The sequence below is a fragment of the Eschrichtius robustus genome, chromosome 13 (genome assembly GCF_028021215.1).
Source record: "Eschrichtius robustus isolate mEscRob2 chromosome 13, mEscRob2.pri, whole genome shotgun sequence".
NCBI classification, from domain to species: Eukaryota; Metazoa; Chordata; class Mammalia; order Artiodactyla; family Eschrichtiidae; genus Eschrichtius; species Eschrichtius robustus.
The window spans coordinates 32,041,172-32,063,532 of NC_090836.1; the positions used below are offsets into that span (position 1 = coordinate 32,041,172).

A 22,361-nucleotide genomic window follows, 5' to 3' on the forward strand; every position below is an offset into this window, starting at 1 on the left:
TATGTCTCCAAATGAGTTCCTTCCTTCAGATTACTATCTTTATCCTAAGAATCTATTAACATTTCCTGATGATATAATGTGCAACACAATTCTGTCATGTCAAAGGTTGTAATATTACAAAAGTGAATATTTGCCTCCAGTAACTTATGTATGGCATAGCCCTAGAGACCAGGATGTCTCTTTTTCATTCTTATGTGTTTTATTCATTCAGACTTCTGAAGAAAAATAATTTCAACATTAAATATAGCATCATATTTATTAGATACTGAAAGATACTCTCAAATATTCAGAATGTTAGAGTTAATATTTTATAGAGATTACCTTATACAAAAGATAATAGAAAAAGTACGGAAATTGGAAACATAAATCCCTGGTATTTCTTTCTCTATTAAAATTAATCTATCCACATTCTGAAGTATATAAATCAACTTTAAAATAGTTTAAGTTAAGGTTAAATATTGCAAACTTATACAACAGATCTGATGTGAAGGGAAAAAATGCTTATTTCTGATCCATGCAAAACCAGTAAAGTCTTGTAATACTGTGAATAAGATTAATTTCCTCTCCCTTCCCCTGCCTACCTTCTGGAGGATCTACTGATGATCAGGAAAATGGCCATAAAACATGGGAAAGAAGTGCAAAGAGAGAGGAGACAAACTGATTAGTGGGAAGAGGAAATGAAAGGAAAAAAGAGAAATTAGGGGTCCAAAAAACCCAGAAACATGAAAAAACGCAACATTGTTATTTGAAAAACAGCATCTACCAGTTAAAACTATTTATTATGCTTTTAAAATTCTTTTACTTTCTATATCTTTCTATATTTTAGGTACCATAGTGTCCTTTTTTTCCCTAGTATACCTTTTTTTAAAATCACAAAGCCTGCCATAAACTTTTTATTTAAAATCGATAAATCAACATGAAAAAATACCTTATTCACTTCCCATGCCTTGAGGTGGCAAAAACCATTGAGGAGCAAACCTTTACATTAATTTTCATAGAACTTAATTTCTTTAAAGAAAAGTTTTAGATTATAGACAGAATATAAATAGCACAAATTTTTATGCTATTATATAAAAAAGTTTACCACTACTTTGAAAGGTATGATCACAAAAATACATTAAAATTAATGTTTAAAAACATCAGTGTATTTATATGGTTTATAAGTTATGAATGCAACAAAAATGAGATTTGTTTAAAGTTTCTAGGAAGGCATTTTAGAACATCACTGAAATGCCAGAACGTAGGAAAGAAAGAAAGTACCTGTGTACCTCCGACAGAGAGGAATCACTTTCATCAGACCTACAGTGAAAGAGTTAGAATTATGAGGAAAAAGAATACAGATGTCAACAGGTAAAGACACTGAGATTGAACTGATTCAACAGTATGAATAACAGAAATACAGCAAACATTTCCTTTACAGTGCCCTGCTTTTCTATTTGCACTGGATATCAGCAAATTCAGTGACAGCTAAATTAGTTAAAATTTTGTGCTTATGTTTTCTACCAAGATTTGGGGGGAAAAACTTTCTATTACTGATCCACAGAAGCCAGCTATCCTCACTTTCTAAAATGTAGGCCCTGAAAAGGAACAACATCAAGCAAGTGAAATACATCACTTCAAGACTATTTAATTTGACTAGTACTAGAAAAAGTTTTTGGTTTCAGTAGTCATTAATGAACTTTATTCCTCTTGATAATTACTTTAGATTTAGACTCTCATGTGGAAGTTTCACAAATACATTATATGTTTGCATGGAAAGCAAATCATTCAAAATTTAATAACCTTTGATTTTAATTCATCTCAAAAACATGGAGTTCTTCTGATTAGGCAGTCCCTCAGTAATAGTTGGGAGGTTTTACTGGGATTTTAAAAACAGGTGAGCCACTCCTGTCAGCCTTAACCTGAAACCTCCAGGACTGACAATAAGTCTGGTTATCATGAAAATCTATTTAGCTTGTATCGTTATATAATATCCTTGGGAAGAATGAGGATAGAGTGAGTGCTGGCATATATGTAATCAGAAACAATGTGTGGGACCTACTTCTAGCTGGTGAAATATGCTAGACTCAAAAAGGAGACCAAAGAAAGTCATTAAAAAGGTAGGTGAGTTTTTTGAAAGTGTAGTCAGTTATTCTAAGTTTTAGTTTATAGAGACTACAACAGAGTCAAATGATTGGTAGATAGCTCATAAACTACTTCAGTAAAAAATATGGAACTATAATTAGATTGTCAAGATTATCAAAAGACCAACAGAAAAATTTTATGACTGTGAATGCAAGGGAGACAAAATTTAGTAATTCTTCATCATCGCTAGTGAAAATGGACTTCCTAAAGACATTCTTAATGTTCTTCTACTCTTTCTCAATTAAATGAGAGGTATGATTTAACAATGTTCAAGAGTCTTTTTTTAAATATATTTTTTAAAAATATTAAAAAAAAATACCTATCTAGATCATTTGAAAGGACATGTCATCTGATTAAACTATATTAAAATCTAATTTTAATATAGTTTAATCTAACTGATTAAACTATATTAAAATCTAATCAAAAATGTTATCCATAAATTAAGTAGATTAAAGAATCTTTCAAAATGATGGTGTGTCTCTCTAAGTCTATAGAGCCATTTGGCATGATCTAAACATGTCAGACAGATCTTAAACAATACCCTGTAAATTTCAGAAATTGTTGATATATACAGGGAGATTATAGCGTAGAAAACAAAGAACTGGTGTGGGATACTGAATATCAAGTACATATACTATCCAAAATGCTATCATTCAAAATCAAAGCAGACAAGTCAGAGTTAATAAACACCTTATGGCAACACTGTTAGTATGAAATTCTTGCAAGAGAGATTCTGGCTCAGTGTGGGAATATTTTTTCACTTCAAATTTAATGAAAATTATATTTTCCATACCCCTCCAACTTCTCTTCCCCAACAACCCACCCTGAGTTCTACCCCCTCCACCCATAAAGGTACTCTTTTATCCCAAGAATACAATTACTCAAGTTTTGTGGTGGATTTGTAGAACAACCAAATGATAACAACATGTTACACATATGGCAATGCTTTTGTAAGCTGTTATATCCACCAAAGGTAAAATAATTTGCCTCTTTTCAATGCAGGCTATCTGGATTAGAGGATTTTATAGGCTCAATGAGCTGAAAAATCCCAAGAAATTTAACTTCAAGTGGTCTCAAAGATTTTTCAATCCCAATTTACTTGTAAAAGAAAAGGTAAGACAAGTGCTTAGTATAGCAATGCAAATCTATAGCAGGGAATAATGTTCAGCAGGAAAATTAATTTCTCTAATTTTGTCTATATGGTTCATTTCCCATTGGAAAAACACATGAAATATGGCAAGAGTTCACAAGTCAGACTCCATCTCCCACACAGAGAGAAGGCTAAATGTTTTCTACAGACTGTATTGAAAGGTCAGAATATTATAATGAATAATTGGGGCTCTTTTACATAATGACTTACTTATCCTGCTGAACTGATGTGTTTCCCTGAGAAACAGTAAGACGATTAAAAACATTCAGTTCATTACGGGGCCGGCTTGGTGGGGAAGAAGGAGGTGAAAGACTAGCCTCTGAGGTTCCAGAATCTGAGCTACAAGAAAAAAAGAACATTAAATAGGTGGCTTTAATTGGCTTTGATTTGTTAGAAATGTTGTAAGAAACATGTTTTTTTAAAAAAGCTTTTCATTATAGAATTCCTTCCTTGCTTCCTTTCTTCCTCTGTTCCTTTTTATAAGATAAAATGCACTCTGAACAATTTAATTAAAAATTTTTTCCCACTGAATCTTGTTACACTGGCCACAAGATGGCACTAAAGAAAAAGTTCTGTCTGCTAAAATCTAAAGTCAGTATAAATAAAGCAAGCCCAATTTAAAATTATACAATTTTAGAGTTGAGAGCAAGTTGTTCACTTTACAGATGAGGAAACAGACCCTGAGAGTTTAAGAGGAATTTGCCTATTCAATTGATTCATTCATTTATTTTTAAATTACTTATTTGCTCCATCCCCTACCTCCTGCTTATTCTTAAGACATTCGATTCAGTAGAAACAGGTAAATTACATCTTTAAATACAGGAAACAAGGATGATTAGAAGAGCAACTTCCATGATATTCACGTCAGCTAAACCAGTGGTCAAAGTAGAGAGTGTGCATGTTGGTACAAGGGAGGAGGATGGTATAGGATCATCCACTTGGGTACAGAAAATACATGAAAACTTCTTTCATAATTATTTTTATGTTAAAGAAATTGGCTTTATCAATACTTAAATATAGATTAGTATTGATACTCCTACTCAAGAGCATGTCAGAGATCTACCTGCCATATGCAGCTCCTTAGGTGACCTGAGGGAGATCTCAGTGTGCCACAGGGTAGAAAGGTGACAGTGGCTCTAACCCATTTTTAACTTTCTGTGTGTTGTGGTGTTGTAATATACAAATGCCCGTGTAAGTGGACCATCAGATTATATTGTGTACTATTAAGCAAACTAACCCTCACAAAACACACAAATAGCTTTTAAAATATTTCAACAAAAAAAACAATTAAAGATAATGCCAATTTAAACATAAAAGAACAGCAAGAAAATGGCACAAGTCACACATCTTCTAAAACTAGATTTTTGTTAACCACTTTAAAGAGGTGAAATCAATGTCAGTTTTATCAGATGACAGTCAAAATTAATTTCAAAACTTTCTAGAAGACTATTTGAATTGTAGTTTTAATAAACCTCTCCTCAAATGTATATTAACTCCAAAATGATATGCACAAATAATTGAAAAATAAATCAGACTATATGAATGGGGACAAGTGCTCAAATTTATTTATAGGTATGTGTTACCAAGAAAGTTAGACTACTTATACAAGCCAACAGCGGACTTGATTGTCTTGATTAGTCAAATCAGTCACAATCCCAGAGTCAGTCTGAATATGGAAAATAATTTCACTATTGTGCTTTAGCATCTAAGTGCATCAGACATTTTATACAATCTAGTAGATAAAAAGCATGGGTAACTTACTGTTTCTGTTCCTTGGCCTTTGATTTTTCCCCTTTCTCATATGCCTTTCTCCTTGTTACAGGGGAAGGCTCTGGTAGCTTTTTTTCTGATAAAGATGACTGTCTGGAACTAAGAGAGAGAAAGTTTCTGTAATCATCTAATTTTAAATATATACATATAACTTTGGCAGATAGTCAACCTAAATTTTTAATAGATTAATAACTGGAACTTGAGAAAGATTATTTGGAAATTAGAACTAGGACAGGAAAATATCACATGAGTTATTTTTAATTAATGGGTGCTTGATAACTATATATTTAATTTTTAAATTGGCAATTTTGTCAAATACATACATGCCCATTATCTTTGAATGTAAACATCAATGCTATACTGCCAAATAGCTAAAATAATTTTTTAATTTTAAACATTAAGTGTTTAAGTTTGATTAGAATTGCTTCAGTTGAAGAAAAATTGTCTTTATAGTTTTGCAAGAACAAAAATTAGAATATCAGAATATGACAAACAAAGATTTAATGAATTAATATTTACACAGTCACAAAAGAATACTACAGGTAATCACAAAAAACTACATTTTACTTAACTAGTATTTAAGTATTAGTTAGCTATATCTATTTTAGTACTAAAAATATTTTTGTTTTATTATAGACTTTAAATGTTCAATAGTGGCTATGTAATTAACAATTTAAGACTATGATTTTTGTGTACAGTGGTAATGAATTTTAATTGAAAAAAATGAATTTTTTGCTATCCTTGACTAGTTTTATTAATAAGGAAAAAAACCACTAAGGAATTAGCAAGCAGGATCCCCAGAATGGGCTTACAATGATTCCTATTTGAAAGTGAAAACTAAATATAATTAAACTTCATGTGCCTGATTTTTCTAATTAGAGGAAATCACATTTTAGAAGTTCTGGATCATTTAAATCACAAGGCCCACTTGAGTAAATTCTTTTACTTTATGCAATGGAAGTCATGTAGTAATGGGATATAAGAGTTACTGCACCAAGCACATGACCAACTTTTAAATTTGTACAGAATTACACAAGCATCTTAATTTATGAAAACTTGATAATAAATCATGTGAAGAGACAGTGTCTAAAAGACATTTTCTACAACCTGTCATAAATGATACATTTTTAAAATGAAAAACAAAAGGGCAAAAAGAAGGTATTACCTGAATTCTGGATTCCAGGTCATAGATTTAGTCTTGAAGTTCCAAAAGTCTCTATTCATCTGATAGACTAAATGCTGAACACATAGGCGTCTCTAAAATCTGTTCTCAGTTCTATATCACTACCTTCACCAAAAGCATTTTTCTACTGTTATCTTATCAAAAAAGCACTGAAGCCATAAGCTATACTGGTTAGCAATCTCCAAGAGCAAATCTAATAGTTAATTACATAAGTCACCTCAAGCACATGCAAGATAGTTCTGTCATTAAAACTAATTTTGGAACTAAAGGTAGCAGATGGGCTTACTGAATGGAAGACAGTGAAAATATCTTCATAAGATGAAGAAAGTTATGGGAAACAGATGTTCAAGTTAGGGTGGAGAGTTTGTTATATTTTATTATTTACAGAGTCATATAGTATGAACCATTTTTTTGGCAATATTTCCCAATGCAATGATGTGTTCATTCAATAGATCATTTGCTAGATCACATGTGAGAGTTAGTTTGGAAAAAAGCCATTAAAGATCTTTACCAGTGAATGACTGATGTAATTTTAATATAACTAACAAAACACACACACACACACACACACACAGGCCTGTGTAGGGAAATCTTTGTTCTCAAGATAATAATGAAAAATTTCTAAATAAGTTTTGTTTTGAATGGAATGTTTTTTGCTAAGATTATCATAGAGAGGAGAGGTAATATTTCCTCCTTCAAATCTTTAATAATACAATATTTATACTTTATGTGTACACTCATCCCAGACATGCAATGTGCTTCAAGGCAAAGAATTAGGAAAATTCAAAATGTATTATTTGTAACTGATATTTGTATTTTTCTTTGAAAGTGTCAGCAAAGGTTTACTGTCTTGACCAGGCTCTTAGAACTAGGATATAATGTAATTTAGAGTAAATTTAAGAATCTTTAAAGCTTCTGTTTTTTATAATGGTTTTATAGGTATAACTTTAATCTAGTTTAGGTGTTTCTAAATAAATTTTGTCTGTAATTCACAACTCAGCCCTTATAAAAATTATAATCTTTAAGAAAGACCCTAAAACTTAGAAATAAGACTAAGCAATTCAACAAAGAACATCTCATTTAAATTATTTTGAATGTCCAAAAATTTGGAGACACAACACCTAACAGAAATTACTTTGAAAACTAGAGATCTTATTTACATAAATTTTTAAAAATAGAAATAAGAAATAAGCAACATGCATTTTTTTTTTTTTTTAAAAAGAGAAAGCCAAAAGAAAGGAAGTTAGTGTAGCTGGGCCAGACTTACATGCTGCCTATCTTAGAAGGGAAGCCAGATGGGGGAGGGAGCTCTTTTTCCCTAGCAGAAGTACTTGTCTCTGTATTCATTCCGATCTCTTGCCCTTCTGCAACAGGTGTAAGAGGGCCAGGCAAGGAAGCATCTCCTGTACTAGTGTCTGAAGCTAGTTCACTGCTATCTGCATACAGCAATTCCATTTGAGTGGTGGTTCTCCTTCGGGCCTAGTCAGAGAATGGAAGGAAAAGCAATCATGTGCAAATTTTCGCAGGGAAGATGATTAGGCGATATTTAATATTAGTTTGAAATAGATAAAACATTTAGCGTGTCTTTTCCTAGCAAGTGTGTCAAACATAACATGTAAGATAGTGGCAAGCCAGAGCTACAGCCAGGTAAGACCTTTAGAGGCCATAATAATAGCCAACATTTCTATTGTATGCCAGAAATTGTTCTAAATACTTTACTATATTAGTATATACTATCATTATCCCAATTCACAAATGAGAAAACTGAGGCACAGAGAAGCTAAAAGTCCAAAGTCACACAGCTAGTAAGTGGCAAAGCCAGATTCAAAACCAGGCAATCTGCCTGCAATATTATTGTGCTATCCTGCCATTCATCGCCAGCTCCCTCAACATATCATTAAAAAAAAAAGAAAGAAAGAAAGAAGAAAGAAATTAAACCAAAAGATAGTTGCAGGGACATTCAACTAAATTCTGATGTTTCCCAGGCTTAGATGATTTATTTAATATAAATTTTAATTTCATTTTACTATCAATTTTTACATCTGTTTCTCCTTTTTTCTGACCCTGCCCCCCTGATGTAATGTATTAACAGATAATCAAGGTGTTTACCAGATTAGAAACCTCTAAAGGGCAGACAACCTGTTTTATTCAACTTTGTATCCCCTACATTTAACATAGTGCTGGTAAATACCTATTTAAAATACATACTCAACTTCACTTTTTCAATGAGTGAAAAATAAATAATATGAGATCCTTTTAGGCATCTTTGCAGTTCAAAAGGAGTGGTAGATATTACCAGAAAACTTTTGGAAACAGAAAGCCCTGCAGGCCAACCTTTTACCCTGTCAGTTCTCCCTACTGCAAATTGAGTCATTTTCTTGGGAACTCCTAACCACAGTGGTTTTTTTTAGGAGATGACCTTCAGGCTACCACTTCACATTTCTCTCTGGCTTTCACAGGGCCTGAAAGACCAAGTTACCTTAGGAGATTCTCTCTTCCACTTAAGACTGGATCCAAACTATACTAGAATGTTTTCTTTGAGTTTGGGTAACTTCTACTTAGTCACTTAGAATAATAAAACACAAACCACATGTCACCAAGCCAGTAGCTCAAGGACCATACATAAAGACTGGAGATGTGTTTCAGTTGGCTAGCCCAGTATTTTAAAGATAAGGAAATTCTCCATTTAAATACATATTTAAAGCTTCTCTTTAAAAAGTTGAGGATCTGGTAGCCTTAGGCCCATATTCCATCATGGCAAAAATAAGCAGTAGTTGAGTGGTGGCTATTTGCTTTAGATGGAGCATGTCCACTTCAGGTAATCATAATGACCCCTATTAATTACCTTACATCCAGCCAAATTACTCATTTATATTACCTGGCTAGCCACTGTTGGCCTTAAATCCATCCTGTCCATTAGCACAGTACTATTCTTTTGAGTCCTGATTTCATCCATTCATTCAACTAATATTTACTAAGCACTGCAAGAATTCTTTGTTTTCAAACATCTTAAGATAGTTAATTTATCTAGTATCAAATGCTACAAACAATCAATCTGAAATATACCATGTGTTTCTTACACATTTAACAGTATGTATCCTTTATTTTTTTAAGCATCATAAATATACATTATAGCATCAATTTTCAATACAAAATGATGATTAAGAGTTGGCCTATTCAAATCACCTCAAGACACAGTTAAACAAAATAAATAAGGAATACTTAAGGACATACTAGAATGTTAAAATTTCAAAAATCTCCTGTCAATCTAAATTATTTTTAAGGATTGTTTTCCATAATCATATCTTATCTAGTGGAAAAAGTACAAGAATACAGTAAATCACAAGTTTCACAAAGGAGCAATTTTTCAATAAAAATTTTTTTCAAGGGGGAATATGATAAAGAACTAAATTTCTTACACATGAAATCTTTGGTAAAAGCATGCCTACTTGCTGACCTATTAAGAGTCAAACCTGAGGCCTATGTGATTAATAGTGACAATAAAGAACAGCAGAAAAAAAGTTTACCTGGTATTTTCAATTCTCCTTACCTTGTTTTTAGGTTTCACTTCACCACAAAGCTTCATAAGGTCTGAAGAGAGTGAGCTATGTGCAAATAAGTAATTAACCACATGATTAAAAGGGAACTTATAGAAAACTGTATGTCCTCTAATGATTACAAGTATGGAAAAAAATTTATATGCCTACAGAAAACACAGAAAGACGATATTTAAAATCAAAATAAACTAAAATAGTCCATTTTCCTTCCTTAAATATCCCAGTATTTTTATTTTAAAGTTTTTGATGGTTAAGCATTACTTAGTTTGGCTTCCATATTACTGTTTCTAGTTCTCTTCACTTAGCCATAAAATCCAAAATTATTTGTTTTATGGTAATTGTTTGATGCACAGGATAAAAGTATTAAAAATATTACAGAAATAAGTCAAATCTATAAAGTTTCTAAAGCCTCTCTTACCTTCCTTCTGATCCTGGGCTGTTCAAAGGTACATCCTCATCAGTGCTGTCCTCTACATTTTCTAAAAAAATGTCCAAAATGTAAGTATTATCCACATGTCACAATTTGAATGATGACTGTAATCCCTATGCTATAATAAGCATCAGCCTAAGTTCTCTCAATATGGGCACTTTGGTTTTAGTAACTGAATCAAATTAGAAATGTAAAAAAATATTTCTAAGAAACTCCTTTGATGATATGTCCTAGGATGAGAAAAATATGTTCAAAATAGGAAAGCTATGAGTTGAATGGTAAAACAAAGAACAGCATTCACAGGATGGAAATGAGATCATGTATTTATCAGAGTATGTATAATTATTTATATATTTTTCAGAGTATGTATTTATCCCACACCATCCATTTATCCCATGTATGAAAAACCACTGAGTAAAACACAAGATTAAAGTAAATGCTGCATGCGCTCCCTTTAATGTACTGAGCCAACTTCAAAAACCACATAGGTATGAACATAGTTGTACTTTATCAGTATTCCAACTTATATATTTTCCTTTATTTTTATTTTTGTTTTCAAGTAGAGAGAGAGCATGTGTGTGTGTGAAGGTATTCAGGAGTTACATACCAGCATGCAGCTCATTCACATGTACATAAAAGACTAAAACTACAGGTTTCCATGCAACAGTTTTGTAGATAAATACAAACAAACCACTGCTATTTCAGAACAACTGTAGCACACTAATAAAAAGAGAGGAAAAAGCAAACATATAAAACTAGTAGGAAGTCAGTAAATAAAACAGCCACTGAAAGTAAATTATTTAAAATGTCAGTGAGCCCCTAACACAGGTGCAAGTTTTCAAAACTTATACATTTTATTATAAAGCCATTCCACAAAACTAAAGGCAATATTATCAACAATATATACGTTGGGGACCTCCCTGGTGGTCCAGTGGTAAAGAATCCGCCTTCCAATGCAGGGGATGTGGGTTCCATCCCTGGTCAGGGAACTAAGATCCCACATGCCGCAGGGCAACTAAGTCCGTGCGCCACAACTACCAAGCTTGCGCGCCTCAACAAGAGAGCCTGCCTGCCGCAAACTACAGAGCTCATGTGCTCTGGAACCCACGCGCTGCAACTACAGAGCCCACGTGCCCTGGAGCCCGTGTGCCACAACTAGAGAGAGAAAACCCACACACCACAACTAGAGAAGCCCAGGCGCCGTAACTAGAGAGAAACCCGAGCAGACCGGGCGCCGTAATGAAAAGATCACTTGTGCCTCAACAAAGATCCCATGTGCCACAACTAAGACCCGATGCAGCCAAAAAAATAAGGAAAATAAATAAATAAATAAATATTTAAAAATAATTATATATATGTCAATGAAAAATATACAGCATTCATCCCCCTTTAACTTTTACTTTTATATCATACAGGTGGATTATGCTCATAAGTCAACTAATTCCTTTCTCAGATGCTCCCATTCTTCCTCACTGTTTAGCAGGCACTTCAATAGAAATTCAGTAATACTTGATAGCATTATCTAAAATGGAGCCCATCTAGGACCCACACAAAGGGAGTTTACTTTCTGAAATAAGCAAAATGGTGGTCTTTAAGGCAATGTGTATCTCAAAGCCCACGCTTGCAGGCTGGAGGATGTGCTTCACAGAAAGGATAATTGAGTGCTAAGGTGACTGAATTAGTCAATAACATAGAAAATGTAAAGAAATGACAAATCTAGTCTATATTTTTCCATGTATAAAAGCAGGCTAAGATTGACTAGTAATTTTCTTGTAGGGAGTGATGAAACAAGTTAGTATATTAAATATCATATGAGTGCTCAGTAAAAACTACTTAGCTCCTGCATATGCATATATGCCTTATTTAGAGATAATTACAGTTTGACATAACCAACCTAGCCAGAGGATACAACCCTCCACCCAGGCATTCATCAAATTAGACATCTCTTCAGGACTGAGCTTTGTCTGTAGCACTACAGCCATCTGGGCAGCAGGACATGCCATCACCTCACTGCTCTACTCTCAACTCTAAGAACATAATTCCAGCCCAACACCAGCTTCTTTTCTCATCACTGAGCATTAAAGCTAAAAACAGAGACTTAAAACTTCGAAATGCTTTAAAGTTCATCCATATTGGTACATAGCTGCATAATCTCACATCACTAGAAGTTAACCAAACAGTTACTATTAAAGTCTTTATTTTAAAGTTTATATAGGTATATAGATATGTATATATGTATGTATATGTGTGTGTGTATATATATATACATATATATGTATATATATACATACATATACATATATATATATATATATATGTATATGTATGTATATATATATATATATATATATATATATACGTAGTGTACGGAATAGAGTTAACATAGCAGCCCAGAGACTACTATCCTTAGAAAGGCCTTCTTGCAAGGTTGGACTCTGTCTGTCATCTGAAACTTGGCTCTCAAAGTATCCCTAGTCATCAGTTAACTAATGAGGGAAGTTCATTACACCTAGAACATTTGTGCAAACAATATGGCTTATGCTGAGAACTCTTGCTTTCCTTCTGGAGTCTGAAATTCTGGTATATACTAGACAAAGTATGCCTATGTGACTAGTTCCCAGTAAAAACCTCAGGTGCTGAGTGTCTAATGGACTTCCTTGGGTGTAAACTATGCACACATGTTGTTGCATTTTCATTCCAGGGGGAAAAGTGCACTCTGTGTGATGTTTCCTGGGAGGGAGAGAGCATAAGGCAGCCTGGACATGGATTCCTCCTGACTCCATCTGCGTCTTTTTCCTTTACAATCTTGTTGTGTATCCTTCCTACATTGCTCTCATGAATCTTTGCCATGAATACAACTATATGCTGAGCCCCCTGAGTCTTCTAGCAAATCCCCAAACATAGGGAAAGATCCTAGGAACACCAACATAGGTAGGGAAAAAAGAAGGGGCAAATAAAGATGTTCTTCAAAGGCTACAACAATACAAGCCTATTAGTATGGAGTACCGGCCCTTGCTCCCCCTCTAGCCTTATGTTCATCATCCTATACCACATACTTGTTGCTCCAGAGCACCAACCTGCTTGAAGTCCTCATGCATACAATATTTTGGTTAGATGTCCCACCTTTAACTTACTCGCTGCTCAGAGTGACTCTTCTGCCCAGCCCCTTTCCACCTTGTCTCTTGCCTGGCTAAATCTTTTTCTTCATTTATGTTTCAGCTCAAATTTAACCCCCTCCAGAAGGCCTTCATCAACTCCTCCATTCTTGTTGGGTAGCCCCATTCTGTGCTCCCATAATTCCCTGTACATATCTCAATCTCTGCCCTCTCTGCAATGTATCATAATCTGTTCATGGTCTGTCACCCTCAGCAAGGTATCAAGTCCATGAGGGCAAGATTCTGTGTCTTATTTATCTTTGAATCCCAGCACCCAGCCCAAAGTTGAGATAAATTGAAACTAAATAAATATTTTTTAAAGCAATGAATATAATATGACTGTCTAGTTTCTGTGTATTTAACTTCCATGTTTTTCTCCTTCCGTGCTTTTCTTCCAAGAACCTCTGGTCTAGATTATGGCCTTAGGGAAAATTTATGCCATGAGTCACAGGTTATATCAGCTGAATGTGTTTCCCCTCTCTGCTTTTGACCCTTCTTTAAGCTACAGATAATTGAAAGTGGTCTGAAAGCTGTGAGAAAGTAACAATGCACATCAAATAGCAGTTTAATATTTTCTGCACAAAAGGACATCAAAGAGGGCATTGCATTTTTCTTCCAAGTTAAAAGAGATAATGGACTTAAATAAGAATTTACTTATTACTATAAATTGAGCCACTAAGATGAAGAAGAACAAAGAAAAGTCAGAGGAGGAGGAGGGGGAGAAGAACAAGAGGAAGGAGGAAGAGGAAGAGGAAAAGAAACATGCTTAATGACACATGGAATGGCAAAAATTCTGGTTATAATTCAGAAATTTGGGCAGCCTAACATGATTCCTTAATATAACCAATCCTTTTTCTACCTGTTTTTGTTATAGCTTGAGCAGGATAAAAGTTGTAGCCTGTCCATATCTGTATTATGGAATTGATCTCAAGGAAATACTATTTTGAGATTTAACACACAGGGTAAACGTCTAAAAAAATCAAATAGCTCATGTATTTTATTTGCATCGTTTGAAATAAATTCAGATTCATAGGTTATGTTTATTTTAATAACCCAGAGAGGAAATTACATTTAATCTTTCAGTTACATTCCTCTCCGTCAAGTATAAGTATTAGAAAATTTTGACAGCTGCGTGGTTAGAAAAAAAAAGTTAAGATCAGATTTTGAAATAATTTTAATAAAAACTCCAAAATAATCATTCAGGAAAATTGCAAGTAATAAAATTACACTGATACTCCTGATCCTTCATGTATATAACCACTAGGAGGAGTATAGATATTACTCATGAATGGGCGTAGTTCACATGAATGTGGTAGTGGCAAGGGAAAATGTCAAAAATCTCAATACTCAGTGATCTCTAAAGTTCTAACTTGAAAATATTATAATTATAAATAATGTTTTAATCTGTTCATATAAAATCCTTTGGATAGTTTTATTCAATTTACAATATTAAAATATACGTGGCTTAATTTTATAAAACTTAAGAACGGCTGAGAATCTAGCAAATATATATGAAAGACAAATATATATAAAAGATAAATAACACAGAAAGTTATTTATGAGGGTAAAACAACAGATTCAAGTTAACAGATAGATTTAAAAATTAAAAAGGAATATATGTTCCATTTTTTCCTACAAGAAAGAGGGGCTTATGAAACTGGAATCAAATCTGGAGTTCAAATAATTTAATAGAAAAATAAACATACTTCTTTAAACATCTAAGAACTTAAAAATCAGGAAATGTGTAAGAAAGACAAAAGACTTAGTATGTTTGTGGTCACAGATACATTTCATAAAAGATCATGCAAAAACCAGCTGGCTGCCAATAAAAATTTTTAAATAAGATGTACCACAATTAGTGTACATGAACAATTAGTAATTCATGCAGCTGTAGGGTACACAGAAAGCTAAACATACTTACCTAATGGTACGCTATCTAGATCTGTGTAAATAACAGCAAAAAGGAAACAAAAAGCAATACTCCAATCAAAACAAATCCAATGTTAAGAACTCTCATATAAAACAAGATTATGTACCATTTATAAGATATGTAGAATAGATGCCATAGCAAACACTTATAAATTTATTTTTTAAGGCAGTTAGGTATGTAAAGTAATGAAACTTGGTTAATACTTTAAATAATTTAAACAACCAATTCAGAAGCATGGTTGATCTTATTGATTCATAAAAACTAATTGCTTAATAATGCTAAGTAAGCCTTTTTAAGTTGCTAATCATTTCTTGCAATGACAATAATTACATCCCCCAAAATTTATACATGCAAATTAAAGCAGGAATAATTATCAAAAGCATAAGTAAATATAGCATCTATTCAGTCAAGCTATAGGGAAAAAAGTTAGCATATAGCATACTCAAAGAGCAAAGTTACCATGCAATTTATTTAACTAAAATTTAATCCAAATTACCTTGTAAAGCATGACCTAGTAAAGCATCTAGCTCAGGATTTAATTCTGCTTTCTCTTTCAACATGTGGAATAAGAGCTGGTTTTGTGTAGCACTGGTTATTTCAGTTTGTTTAAGCCGACCTTCAAGTACTTTAATTTGAGCCTCTTTCTGGGCAGCCTGAAGACCCTATAACAACACCCCCCCAAAAAAAAATTTATCTTAGATTATACAAAACAGGATCTACCACACAAAGATCTGTATCAAATAGCAAATGCATATGATGTATGGACTTTGACATTAAATAGATCTCGATTCATCCCAGCTCCTGCACTTGCAAGCTCGTTAACCCTGAGCAAGTTACCTTATCTTCCCGATTCTCAGTTTCCAAATATGCAAAATGATATGAATGAGTCTTACTTCCTTCCACATTGTGAGGATTAAGTGAGAGAACAAACCATTAAAGGTCTAGCACAGTCTCAGTGTGGGAAAAAAGGTGAGTCAGAAATTATCACCTTTAACATTTAGGCAGAAGTTTCTGAAGATAAGGAGAGTGCAACTGTATTTTTTCCTTTCTGATTTTTTTGAGCTGTAAAGAATCATTATTAAATCAAAATTATGATACTAAATTTGTCTGCACCCTAAGAGATTTTTCTTTTAACTTTTCCTTTGTTAACGTGAAAAAGAAAGTATTTATTCTTTAAGTTGTTTACCTGTTCTAATACACAAGCACAATAGATGAGAAGCTAACGGAATTGATGTAAATACTGCTGAGTTTTCTTAACTGTAAGGAAAGGTAAAAGGAACACTTTCTATTTAAAAACAATCTTCCTCCTTATTACAAAGGAAAGGGTCACTAGAGAAAGATAAGCAAAATTGCAATGAATTAACCAAAGCTTAGGTTTTCAATAATAGTGTAGTTAGAACTTACCTTATTGATGCCCATTGACAGGAAGTGATCTAGCAGGTATCTGGCTTCTGTAAGTGTACAGGCATTAATGACTGCAGTGACATCCAACGTTTCTCCTTCTTCCTACATCAAACCAACATATGATGTATCATTACCTTGAGCTGAATGTATTTAACAGAAGACAAAGCCATTGTTTCATGCATTTATTTGATATTATTGGATTAGCTAATGTGACTCCTCAGAAAAGTATAAAATATGATCCCTACTCCAAGAAACGTATGGTCTAGTTTAAAAGACAAGACATTTGAACAGTTAAGAACTCAAGGTTGATTAATAAATTATATATGTCTTTTGTAAACAATAATAATATCACAAAATACGCAGAGAAATGGAAAGCAGGCAGGGAGTGGTATACTTGCAAAACCTAAGAATCACATTAAACCATAGATAGAAAATCCCTTCATATAAAAATTCAAAGTGTTTTTAATGACAAAAAGTACAAAAATACTTCTTATTAAGTCATTAAACATTTTTTTAGTTACAAACCTTTGCTTCTTCCATCTGCATGATGTTGGCTTGACAATCAGAAATACTGTCATTGATATAATCTATATTAGCAGTTAATGACTCCATCTCCTCATTGATGTTAACCACATTTTTATCTCCCTCTCCATTTTCCTTGACTATCTTTTCCCTTCTTTTTGAAAGTTTCTCTCGTCTTTTTGTGAGTTCTTCCCTTTGCTATTGAGAAAAGAGATTGGATTTTAAGGAATTATGTTCATCTAGGACCTTGAGAACATTATGCCAAATGAAATGAGGCAACAGAAGGGCAAATACTGCAGGATTCCACCTATATGAGGCAACTAAAAGAGTCACACTCATAGAAGCAGTAAATAGAATGGTTGCTACCAGGGGCTGGGGGAAGGAGGAAATGGGGAGCTGCTGTTCAGTGGATATAAAGTTTCAGTTATGAAAGATGAGTAAGTTATAGAATTCTTCTTTACAACATTGTGCTTATAGCAAACAACACTGTGCTGTACATTTAAAACTGTGTTAAGAGGGTAGCTCTCATATTATCTGATCTTACCACAATTAAAAAAAAAGAAATGGGGATAGCCTCATCCACCAGAGGGCAGACAGCAGAAGCAAGAAGAACTACAATCCTGCAGCCTGTGGAACAAAAACCACATTCACAGAAAGATAGACAAGATGAAAAGCAGAGGGCTATGTACCAGATGAAGGAACAAGATAAAACTGCAGAAAAACAATTAATTAAGTGGAGATAGGCAACCTTCCACAAAAAGAATTCAGAATAATGATAGTGAAGATGATCCAGGACCTCGGAAAAAGAATGGAGGCAAAGATCGAGAAGATGCAAGAAATGTTTAACAAAGACCTAGAAGAATTAAAGAACAAACAAACAGAGATGAACAATACAATAACTGAAATGAAAACTACACTAGAAGGAATGAATAGCAGAATAACTGAAGCAGAAGAACAGATAAGTGACCTGGAAGACAGAATGGTGGAATTCACTGCTGCAGAACAGAATAAAGAAAAAAGAATGAAAAGAAATGAAGACAGCCTAAGAGACCTCTGGGACAACATTAAACTCAACAACATTCACATTATAGGGGTCCGAGAAGGAGAAGAGAGATTGAAAGGACCAGAGAAAATATGTGAAGAGATTATAGTTGAAAACTTCCCTAACATGGGAAAGGAAATAGCCACCCAAGTCCAGGTGCACAGCGAGTCCCATACAGGATAAACCCAAGGAGAAACACGCCGAGACACATAGTAATCAAAGTGGCAAAAATTAAAGATAAAGAAAAAGTATTGAAAGCAGCAAGGGAAAAACAACAAACAAAATACAAGGGAACTCCCATAAGGTTAACAGCTCATTTCTCAGCAGAAACTCTACAAGCCAGAAGCGGGTGGCATAATATACTTAAAGTGATGAAAGGGAAGAACCTACAACCAAGATTACTCTACCCGGCAAGGATCACATTCAGATTCGATGGAGAAATCAAAAGCTTTACAGACAAGCAAAAACTAAGAGAATTCAGCACCACAAACCAGCTCTACAACAAATGCTAAAGGAACTTCTCTAACTGGGAAAGACAAGACAAGAAAAGGACCTACAAAAACAAACCCAAAACAATTAAGAAAATGGTCATAGGAACATACATATCGATAATTACCTTCAACATGAATGGATTAAACGCTCCAACCAAAAGACACAGGCTTGCTGAATGGATACAAAAACAAGACCTATATGTATGCTGTCTACAAGAGACCAACTTCAGACCTAGGGACACATACAGACTGAAAGTGAGGGGATGGAAAAAGATATTCCATGCAAATGGAAATCAAAAGAAAGCTGGAGTAGCAATTTTCATATCAGATAAAATAGACGTTAAAATAAACAATGTTACAAGAGACAAAGAAGGACACTACATAATGAGCAAGGGATCAATCCAAGAAGATATAACAATTCTAAATATATATGCACCCAACATAGGAGCACCTCAATACATATGGCAACTGCTAACAGCTATAAAAGAGGAAACCAACATAACACAATAATAGTGGGGGACTTTAACACCTCACTTACACCAATGGACAGATCATCCAAAATGAAAATAAATAAGGAAACAGAAGCTTTAAATGACACAATAGACCAGACAGATTTAATTGATATTTATAGGACATTCCATCCAAAAACAGCAGATTACACTTTCTTCTCAAGTGCGCATGGAACATTCTCCAGGATAGATCACATCTTGGGTCACAAATCAAGCCTCAGTAAATTTAAGAAAATTGAAATTATATCAAGCATCTTTTCTGACCACAAGGCTATGAGATTAGAAATGAATTACAGAGAAAAAAACGTAAAAAACACAAACACATGGAGGCTAAACAATACGTTACTAAATAACCAAGAGATCACTGAAGAAATCAAAGAGGAAATCAAAAAATACCTAGAGACAAATGACAATGAAAACCTATGGGATCCAAAACCGATGGGATGCAGCAAAAGCAGTTCTAAGAGGGAAGTTTATAGCTATACAAGCCTACCTCAAAAAACGAAAAATCTCAAGTAAACAATCTAACCTTACACCTAAAGGAACTAGAGAAAGAAGAACAAACAAAATCCAAAGTTAGCAGAAGGAAAGAAATCATAAAGATCAGAGTGGAAATAAATGAAATAGAAACAAAGAAAACAATGGAAAAGATCAATAAAACTAAAAGCTGGTTCTTTGAGAAGATAAACAAAATTGATAAACCATTAGCCAGACACATTAAGTAAAGGAGGGAGAGGCCTCAAATCAATAAAATTAGAAATGAAAAAGAAGTTACAACAGACACCGTCGAAAAACAAAGCATCCTAAGAGACTACTACAAGCAACTCTATGCCAATAAAATGGACAACCTGGAAGAAATGGACAAATTCTTACAAAGGTATAACCTTCCAAGACTGAACCAGGAAGAAACAGAAAATATGAACAGACCAATCACAAGTAATGAAATTGAAACTGTGATTAAAAATCTTCCAACAAACAAAAGTCCAGGACTAGAGGGCTTCACAGGTGCATTCTATCAAACATTTAGAGAAGAGCTAACATCCATACTTCTCAAACTCTTCTAAAAAATTGCAAAGGAAGGCACACTCCCAAACTCATTCTTTGAGGCTACCATCACCATGATACCAAAACCAGACAAAGATACTGCAAAAAAAAGAAAATTACAGACCAATATCACTGATGAATATAGATGCAAAAATTCTCAACAAAATACTTGCAAACAGAATCCAACAACACATTAAAAGGATCATACACCATGATCAAGTGGCCTATATCCCAGGGATGCAAGAATTCTTCAATATACGCAAATCAATCAATGTGATATACCATATTAACAAACCTAAGAATAAAAACCATATGATCATCTCAGTAGATGCAGAAAAAGCTTTTGACAAAATTCTACACCCGTTTATGTTAAAAATTCTCCAGAAAATGGGCAGAGAGGGAATCTATCTCAACATAATAAAGGCCATAAACAAGAAACCAACAGCAAATATCATTCTCAATGGTGAAAAACTGAAAGCATTTCCTCTAAGATCAGGAACAAGACAAGGATGTCCACTCTCACCACTATTATTCAACATAGTTTTGGAAATGTTAGCCACAGCAATCAGAGAAGACAAAGAAATAAAAGGAATACAAATTGGAAAAGAAGAAGTAAAACTGTCACTGTTTGCAGATGACATGATACTATACATAGAGAATCCTAAAAATGCCACCAGAAAACTGCTAGAGCTAATCAATGAATTTGGTAAAGTTACAGCATACAAAATTAATGCACAGAAATCTCTTGCATTCCTATACACTAATGATGAAAAATCTGAAAAAGAAATTAAGGAAACAATCCCATTTACCATTGCAACAAAAAGAATAAAATACCTAGGAATAAACCTACCTAGGGAGACAAAAGACCTGTATGCAGAAAACTATAAGACACTGATGAAAGAAATTAAAGATGATATCAACAGATGGAGAGATATACCATGTTCTTGGATTGGAAGAATCAATATTGTGGAAATGACTATAACTACCCAAAGCAATCTACAAATTCAATGCAATCTCTATCAAATTACCAATGGCATTTTTTATGGAACTAGAACAAAAAATCTTAAAATTTGTATGGAGACACAAAAGACCCCAAACAGCCAAAGCAGTCTTGAGGGAAAAAAACGGACCGGGAGGAATCAGACTCCCTGACTTCAGACTATACTACAAAGCTACAGTAATCAAGACAATATGGTAGTGGCACAAAAACAGAAACATAGATCAATGGAACAAGATAGAAAGTCCATGAACCCATGGTCAACTAATCTATGACAAAGGAGGCAAGGATATACAATGGAGAAAAGACAGTCTCTTCAATAAGTGGCGCTGGGAAAACTGGACAGCTACATGTAAAAGAATGAAATTCGAACACTCCCTAACACCATACACAAAAATAAACTCAAAATGGATTTGAGACCTAAATGTAAGACCAGACACTATAAAACTCTTAGAGAAAAACATACGAAGAACACTCTTTGACATAAATCACAGCAAGATCTTTTTTGATCCACCTCCTAGAGTAATGGAAATAAAAACAAAAATAAACAAATGGGACCTAATGAAACTTCAAAGCTTTTGCACAGCAAAGGAAACCATAAACAAGATGAAAAGACAATCTTCAGAATGGGAGAAAATATTTGCAAACGAATCAACAGACAAAGGATTAATCTCCAAAATATATAAACAGCTCATGCAGCTCAATATTAAAGAAACAAACAACCCAATCCAAAAACGGGCAGAAGACCTAAATAGACATTTCTCTAAAGAAGACATACAGATGGCCAAGAAGCACATGAAACACTGCTCAACATCACTAATTATTAGAGAAATGCAAATCAAAATGACAATGAGGTTCACCTCGCACCAGTTAGAATGGTCGTCATCAGAAAATCTACAAACAACAAACACTGGAGAGGGTGTGGAGAAAAGGGAACCCTCTTGCACTGTTGGTGGGAATGTAAATTGATACAGCCACTATGGAGAACAGTATGGAGGTTCCTTAAAAAACTAAAAATAGAATTACCATATGATCCAGCAATCCCACTACTGG

The 22,361-nt window shown here is 33.8% G+C and overlaps 1 protein-coding gene across 4 annotated transcripts in view; it reads right to left on the reverse strand.

Moving 5' to 3' along the window:
- The window catches only part of KIF21A (kinesin family member 21A), a 174,196-nt gene that overhangs the window by 17,777 nt on the left and 134,058 nt on the right, over positions 1-22,361 (reverse strand). The window contains exons 20-29 of one of the 4 annotated variants that reach the window (XM_068560566.1): positions 17,229-17,423; positions 16,704-16,805; positions 15,796-15,961; positions 15,291-15,311; positions 10,203-10,263; positions 9,778-9,832; positions 7,495-7,706; positions 5,036-5,143; positions 3,485-3,613; positions 1,261-1,299 (exon numbers count right to left, since the gene is read on the reverse strand). In XM_068560566.1, coding sequence (XP_068416667.1) covers positions 1,261-1,299; positions 3,485-3,613; positions 5,036-5,143; positions 7,495-7,706; positions 9,778-9,832; positions 10,203-10,263; positions 15,291-15,311; positions 15,796-15,961; positions 16,704-16,805; positions 17,229-17,423 — 1,088 coding nt within the window. The remainder of the gene's footprint in view (positions 1-1,260; positions 1,300-3,484; positions 3,614-5,035; positions 5,144-7,494; positions 7,707-9,777; positions 9,833-10,202; positions 10,264-15,290; positions 15,312-15,795; positions 15,962-16,703; positions 16,806-17,228; positions 17,424-22,361) is intronic. The other 3 variants (XM_068560567.1, XM_068560569.1, XM_068560570.1) reach the window with 3 other exon arrangements.